General features: G+C 39.1%; 1 protein-coding gene across 1 annotated transcript in view; it reads left to right on the top strand.

The window, feature by feature from the left end:
* The window catches only part of LOC108428401 (PDZ domain-containing RING finger protein 4), a 164,014-nt gene continuing 155,497 nt past the window's right edge, over positions 1-8,517 (top strand). Inside the window, exons 1-4 of the mRNA XM_017699373.2 lie at positions 1-162; positions 488-777; positions 873-974; positions 1,110-1,202. Of these exons, the coding sequence (XP_017554862.1) occupies positions 613-777; positions 873-974; positions 1,110-1,202 (360 nt within the window). The 5' untranslated portion in view covers positions 1-162; positions 488-612. The remainder of the gene's footprint in view (positions 163-487; positions 778-872; positions 975-1,109; positions 1,203-8,517) is intronic.

Raw genomic sequence — 8,517 nt, 5'->3', positions numbered from 1 at the left:
TTTATGTTTTTTAGGGGTTTACCGGAGCTTGTTTTCTCCGCATACAGCCACATTTTATCAGCATCCCAGCTGAACTACACTGCGTGACGTCAGGCTGACTCAGGCTGAGTGATTTTCTGACTGAGGAGTGATAACTCACTCAGTTTTAACAGTACTATAGAGGTATTTTCAGCTCCTGTTAACTAATTAATTAATAAATTTCACAGTACCTTTCGTGTATACAGTTTTGTAGGTGCCGTCTCCATTTACTCCATAGAGGAGACCGTGTTAAGCCCAGTATCGGCTAAACAGCGCGCTCTAGTGGACTGGCAGACAAAAAGCCCGAGTGCCTCATAACGATTTTCATGAACTCTGTGTTTCTGTACTACTGAATAAAGAAAACCAGCCTTTGCTGGCGGTGAGGCATGAAGAGTGGGGCAAGTTGCAGTGGCTCGCTGTAAAGTTTGTGTTTATTCTCCTCCCACCTCCTTCATCCCCATCTCTCCAGGAGGAGCGCCAGAGGAGACGGCGGGCCGCCGCAGCTCTGTGGAGAGAATGGGCTCACACACAGCAGGGGACTTTGGTTCAGTTAGCGAGTGAGCTGACTGAGCGAGGAAGACCGCCAGGCTGAAGATGTGGCCCACAGCTCACACACAGGTTCCAACTCGAGGAGCCAGTCGGCGAAATGTTGAGGGCCAGCTCGCCTCTCACCTCCACGAAGAGCAGCTCCAAACTGAGAACCAGCAGCAACAGCTGGAGAAATGCATGGTGGGCAGAAGTGCAAGCGATTCTGACCAGGTAGGTCCTGCTTCTCACAACCATTCAAACGCAGGAACCTGCTGTTTACCAGTGTTATGAAAAATGCTTTGTTTTTTGTTTTGTTTTTACTGCAGAAGTTTGCTGCACAGGTAGGAGAAGCACAGCTCTTTAAGGTGACTCTCCATCGAGAAAACAGCTTGCTAGGATTCAAAGTGGTAGGAGGCCAGTGTGACCAGGTATGGCGTTTATAAGCCGGCTTAATCTGTGAGATGTATAGTGTGCTGTTGGTGTAATTAGTCTGTTGTTTCATTGTTTTCATGTCATTGTACTAAAGAGCTCATAACTGTAAATGAGTCTTTTCCCGTCTGCAGATGTGCCCAGGAGGTATATTTGTATCTCATGTCACAGCAGGAGGACCAGCAGACAGAGAGGATGGGCTTAAGGTTCAAGACAGACTGTTGAAGGTGAGTCAGCCGTTGCGCTCAGATCAGGGACTGAATGTCCTTCTCCTGAGGTACTGTTCTTGTCCATGTATCGTGTTCATTTGCAATGTGTTGGACACTGATCAGGACAAACAGACAGTCTGATGTACCTTATTGATCCCCAAGGGGGGGTATTGGGTTGCCAGAGTGCATACTGTTCAAAGACATCAGACTGCACGAAGTTCTGAAGACCGCATTCGCTGAAACATTCGCTTGACGTGCCGGGTTCATTTGAGAACATTAAGATTCATGTCAGACACCATTCAGTGGCGTGTGGTATATGGATTATCGTTTGGTTGGTTGGTTATATTGGTTATTCTAAACATAGCAAGTAGTTTTGCACTTTAAGCCTTAAGTACATACAGTTGTATGCAAGTTTGCTCAACGTGGGCCTGGTTAAATGATTTATTGTTTTTTGTATTGAAAAGAAGTAAAGATGTCTTTTTTAGCAAACAAAATAGCTTCTTACAAATGTTAATATGGTTATTTTATATTTGATTAGCTTAAAAGGAAAAAAAAAAGTAGTTATTGTAGCATGTGCAAAAGTTTGGGTATGACGTCTCAGAACTTTATCAGCACAACCATGATCTGGAAGTGTTGCCAATAGAAAACCGCACCTGGGACCTCATCACAAAAGGTTACATCTGAAGTATCAAAAACAACTATCTAGATAATACAGATGCATTCTGGAAGCGAGCTTTTTCAACTGATGAGGTAAAGTTAAACTATTAATAAAGGTATATTTGGAGAGAAAGAAGGAGCAGCATTTGAACACTTTATCAAGTTTTAAACACAAGCGAGCTGTTATACTTTGGGGTTGTATGGTAGCCAGTGGCACAGGAAACTTTGCATGGGTAGATGGAGGAATGGACTGTACTAAATATCAGCAAATGCTTGAAAGCAAATGTGACAGTCAAAAACTGAAAATGAAACGAGGCTGGCTTTGCAACAAGACAGTGATCCAGAGCATACCTCGAAATCCACCATGGACTTCTTTTAGAAACACAAGCTGAGTTTTTGGAATGACCCTCACAGTGCCCTCACTTCAGCATCATTGATGTTGAATCTATGGCTAGATCTGAAATATGCTGTGCATGTAAGACAGCCAAAGAATATCAGAGAAATGGATCTTCTGCAAGTACGAGTGGGTTCCTACATATATATATGTGTGTGTGTGTGTGTGTGTGTGTGTGTGTGTGTGTGTGTGTGTGTGTGTGTGTGTGTATATATATATATATATATATATATATATATATATATATATATATATCTATATATATATATATATATCTAAAATCTAAAGGAGAAGGACACTTGGGGTCGATTTCCCAGACATGGACTAAGTTGATTCTATGACTAAAAACCAGTTTTAATTGTGAATCACTTTTTTACATTCTTTTTAGTCCAAGGCTAGACTTGATATATGTCTTGGAAGCTGGCCCATAAGGCCAGGCCTTAGTATGCCTGTAAGTGAAAGGTCAGGTGCCACTAATCAAATTTTTTAACTCCTGTATTTAAATTGATCCCATTTACAGTCTGTTCATCTCACCATCATTAGATTTCTCACTGCTCTATTCTAGTTTATCCTAAGGCAGACTGAAATTATACCCACATTTGACCTCAGGACAAACTGTACATTTGGAGTCAAAGTATTTGCACAAGAAGACCAGGACATGACTGCTTTCCGGGTTGAAAGGTGAAGATATTTTACATATTGTATCATTAATGTTGTTAAAGTGTTTGGTTTGCTTATCTTTATAGGATTCTTCATTTGTGGATTTTATGTGTGGATAAAGGTATTTGCTCTGTCAGGCTTCTGAGCCCCAGCCTTACTTCTCTAATTTACAGTAACTGTAAATGCCTTCCCGCCGCAGACTTTTGTTTTCGTAGGGTACCTGCCAATTGCTGAGCTGTGCTTCTGGGTTTGATGGGATGTGAAATTTACTTGCATAGCTGACATTACAAAGTCTGTGTTAGGCCCTGTGTTGTCCCAGGCATTGGCCACAGTTAATTTATGCATACAGATTCGACTGATTATATGAAACATTTAACATGGACACTGTGATAACACTTGAACATTAATAACACGTAATTTATTGGCAGAGATAAGAGTAGTTGGATTATTCGCTTTGTTCAGTTATTTCTAAATTGCACGGTTAAGGGAAGAAATTGTTCAGGAATGGTAATTAAACCTCAAAGCTGGTGTGGAAAAACATTGTCACTTCTTGTGAAACCAGATATATTGGCCTATTAAACAGACTGAAGCACTTGAACTGGAAAGTACAGTTATGCTGATAGTTTAACAAACTCAGCTTTGTTTAAAACAAGTTCAAGAATTCATGATCAATAATTCTGCAATAAAAGGAAAACCATGATCATTTTATTTTGTGTGCTCACCCTTGGACCAGACAAACTGCTTCTCACCACCACTGCCTTTCCTAGTGTTATTCCTTCTCCATTTGTTTTGTGCCTTTCAGCATGGAATGAGTTTCTGAAAGATACAGTGTCCCAAAATATAATTTGAAGCTCTCAGTAGTGAAGCACTACCTTGTTTTCAGCTCCTAACGCAAAATATGACAAGAGAAGATTGTTCCATGACAGAGAAAAATAAGATTTATGACTCCAGCTTTCTGGCAGGATTATTTGATTTCTGAAGCAGGAGTGAAAACAAAAAGATGATTGCTGATAAACTAGGGTCTGTTTTTCCTGCTGTGGATTTTGTCAGCTATCAAATGAAGGCTGTCGTTTTTTGTTTTCATCAAGTTGCAACACACTCTAAGTAGATTTTCTGCTCTAGCAAATGTGATCATGTACAAATGAGAGTGCATTTCTTTGGACTGACTTACTGGGCTGTTGTGTTTAGTCACAGATAGCTGTATTTTAAATGATAGAATTTGTTAGTGGAATGTTAGAAACATGGGTGTAATGTTTTAGTGCTTTTTCAGAGATAACTGGATCAGCTAATCAGGAGCATAAAAATAGTTTTACATTCTGACCTACAGGCATTTTTTAGGGTTTGTGGATTTAATCACTGCTCATACATCATGGAGGTTAAACTGTTCAACTTTGGTGTGCAAAACATGTGTTTATTATACCTAAATGGAAAAGGATTTGATGACTTTGGGGATTTTTTTTGGCTCAATACAGCTATGAAACCTATTTATCACAACTTAAACTCACATATGAATTTACAAAGTGGAACATTAAAACAACAGAGATTCTTTTATTTGGTCATTTTCTTTTTAATTTTAAACACGGCCCTGTGGGAGAGCCCTGCATTCCAGAAGTGCAGATTAATATTTCTCCTAGTGCTTTAGGTTGTGTGGTCCCCACCTCATTTGATTATTTCAACATTATTACTCTGTTAACCAAGGTGATCTTTTCATGGAACGTGGGGTCACTGTTGAAGGAGTAATTGAGGGGTCTCAGAGGGAGATTACAGCTGTAGGAGCAGGAGTTGGGGTGGTTATTTTTGGCAGGTGTGCTATTGATTCTGTGGACTCTTTTCCCTCTGCCCACATGTTCAGGACCATGCTGTTTAAGGCAGGAAACGTGAAGCAGGAAATGGTCTGCTATGCTCCAGCATGCCACCATGCCTGTTGAGAGTGGCTAAATTTGGAGCTGTGGCTTTGCTATTTTTCAGGAATCTAAGGAAATTTCTGGTCGCCGGTTAGAAAGGGAAAGACGTGTTGTGGCTGGCCATTAAATGAAGTGGATTAGAGTATTAATCAGGAGTGACTGGATTTGAATTATGAATTTTAGAGGGAGTTGTCCATTACACAAGTACATGGTAAGCCTGTAATTACATACAGGCTCGATCCTCATCCTTAACACATGTCTGTAACCCTTTGAACCCTAGGCTTATTGTTCAGTTTCTAATTCAGCAGCTTGAATTATTAGGTCCCTACTGTGGGCCTTCTGGGTTTTTCAGGGTCTTCTTCTAAATCTAATTCAATTTAATTAACTCCTGATGATGTGCAGGTTTGCAGTAGTTGAAAGCCTGGATCAGGTTGTACAGGGAGGTCTAGATAGGGGGCCTGTATGTGTAGGTGTTGAAGACTGTGCTGAGCAGGTGTTTGGGGATGTTTGTGATCCTCCTTGCAGCTTTGCCAAGTTCAGCAGACCAAATGCAGCTAAGCTGTGAGATTGTCTTCGCTTCTGCTGGTTGCATGTTGAGAAGTGCTATTACAAAGCATTCAGCAGAGCAGAAATTATTCTGACAAAGAGAGCAGGCACTGTTTGTCCTTCAGGCCTGCACTTTGACAGTGTTAATGCACAAAGACAGTGAGTGTAATGTGTGTCCAGGTCCTAATGTGTGAGATTTTGATGGAAGTGTAAGAATCACTGCTTTTCACAGGATATTTGTGGACTGCGATGTGTGTGAGAGAGAGAGCAATGCAAATGCACTTAATTTAGGCCGTCCATAAATAGGCTTGTTGGAAGGGTGTAAATGAGATTGCTAATCAGACACCAGCCACTTTAGCCATGCACTTTAAAGGTTCCATACAATGAACAGAAAAAAACACAACTGAATCAATACTTGCAGTTAATCAGATGGTACTTTTGTAATCATGATGGGCTTATCTGTCAGGTAATTATTAAACATAGCACCAAATAAGATACATGTGTTCACTGTGCTATAGGATTATATGAAATATAAAAAACTCAATGCTTAATACATCTTGGTAAGCAATTTAATACGCTAACATTTTATCTTTTCAAATCTTGATAATTCTTTATTTTCATATACTAAAACTATGTTTGTTCTCCCTGTAGGAGAATAACATTTTGCATGCTAATTTGACTCTGACGAGTTCACATGGGCTACTAATGAAGCTTGAGCACCAAATTTTAGCTTGCATGGCTACAGCAAAAAAGAAACAGTATTCTTCTACAGCTGCGCCTTATGGAAAAGATGAGGTTAAGGACTGAGGTTCAGGCACATTTTGCCTACCTTGCTTATGAAGTAAGTCAGCCAACAGACACAACAGAACCAGTATGTTGATGGCCCCTCTGCTGGAAATCAGGCAATACCACCGACTTGGCTGATCATCTGGCTGACTAACATGCCAGCCTCTAAAAACAGCAGAAAAGTGTTTTTCCTTTTTAATGACTTGTGAACATCTCGTGACATTGCCATAGCGTCATGTCCCTACACTTACAATTGATATTAAAGTTGAATTTGAATTCTAAGAACGTGACAATCCTGTTTTTAGGATTGTGCAATATAGCAAAAAATATGACATCTTATTTTCATGATGCATAGTAAGTATCACAGTATGTAGCTTTTCTGAGGTTTGTCCATCAAAACAGCCATGTCACTGTTGTCAGAGCAAAACCCTGTGTCTCCAAAACAATACGTTTACAGGGGATGAAAAACGCTCTTTACTTTTAAAGTGTGTGTGTGTGTGTGTGTGTGTGTGTGTGTGTGTGTGTGTGTGTGTGTGTATATGTATATATATATATATATATATATATATATATATATATATATATATATATATATATATATATATATATATATATATATATAAATACACACAGAAGATGGCATTGAAGCATAATTTATAACTATAATGTATTATTATACTTCGTTCTTTTACCTATTTTACAGATGACCAGATATTTCTGCTGAATCAAATGTTTTAAACTGTTCACTCTGCATGAAATAGAGGAAGAAGTGAAATGGCTTGTATTGCAGATTAGTAGTTTTGTTCCATAGTCAGTTTTGTTTTTTTAACTCATACTAGCTGGTATTAGAGTGGATAGAAAGAAACCTGCATGCTGAAGGGATGAATGTTATGTTTTCAGAAATGCGTGTGGCTGCATATGCAGAAAGGTCTGTTTTTACTTTGCGTGGTGTGCTTTAGCGTCTCAGGGCTTCATTTGGAGCTAATTGACACTGAGTGTGCTGATTAAAATCTGTGACCACACACAAACATTCTTGTGCAGCTTGCACACACACACACACACACACACACGTCACACCTGCAGCATTTACTCATGTTAATGCTGCCAGCCCCAATTACAGCATTTATCATTTCACAGCAAATAACTGTGACCTAAACTGCACAAGAGAGATTTGTTTTTAGATATGGAAAAACCCATTTGAAACTGAAATCTCATTTTCACAGGCTTCTGGTAAAGGTATACACAACAGTAACTAACAGTGGCAAAATAAACTGAACAACGACCAATATGGAAAGTTATATACATTAATGAATGAGCTAGAACATCCAGTAATGCTGTGTATTGACTAGGAGTGGGACAGCTGGGCCGGCAGTTAGCTGGGAAGGATAAACTGATAGGTATCTTTTATAAATATAGAGAGCAGCCTTAAAGGCACAACAAAAAAAATCAGCTTGTTTAGGCGATAGAGAGGTTAGCAAATTGTTGTGTGAAAAAGTTGTAAGTTGGCCACATGGGGAAACAATGAGCAATGTAGTATACGGGAATGGAGATTTGATTATAATTTGTGTAAAAAAAAACAAAAAAACATAGTATTAAAAAATGTGTTATGTTTAAAAAATGTCTTGTTTTAAATAAAATTCACAGGCCATTATGTAAAGCACGCTATCACTGGACTCTGGACCAATGGAAACACATTCTGTGGATGACCATTCACGCTTCTCTATCTGGCATAGAGTCATCATAGACTGAATAGGATCACACACTCAGAATCACACGTCAAGCACATGCTGTAGAATTATAACTATAGCAGTTTACAAAAGTGCAGTACAACAAAAAGTATGACTGGGTGTGACTTGCATATATCTCTGCTGTTGGAACAAAACTTTGTGTCTCCATTTCCTTCAGTTTTTGACATAATTTGAAAATATGTTTCCCTTTATGTTTATGTTGTATTTCATGCTTAGTGGACCAAAGGAAATTTCCCAAATTTACCTGGAAAAAAGTCTGGTGACATTGACTTACATTAGAAGTAAAGTATGCGTTTTCCTTCTCCTGTAAAGTTACCATTTTGGAGATACAAGGTTTTGTTACAACAACAACAGCAATATACTGACTGCACCTAGAGTCTTAGGCCCAATCCCATTTCTTCTTTTTACTCCTACCCCTTTTTTTTCGAGACTCACCCTTACCTCTTGGAACTGAGTTACAAAGGGTAGTGGTTGAAATCATGCCCTACAAAATGGGACAGCCCTCAAAAAAAAAAAAAAACCCCACTATATACACTATATAAGGAAACTAATATTTCCTTCATTAACAGGCTACTAACAGTGCTCTCTAGGCAACCTGGCTTGTCTTCAGTGATAGCCGAGAAGGGTAATGTTCAGCA

Source organism: Pygocentrus nattereri, chromosome 11 (genome assembly GCF_015220715.1).
Source record: "Pygocentrus nattereri isolate fPygNat1 chromosome 11, fPygNat1.pri, whole genome shotgun sequence".
NCBI lineage: Eukaryota > Metazoa > Chordata > Actinopteri > Characiformes > Serrasalmidae > Pygocentrus > Pygocentrus nattereri.
This window is presented reverse-complemented; position numbering and strand designations above follow the sequence as displayed.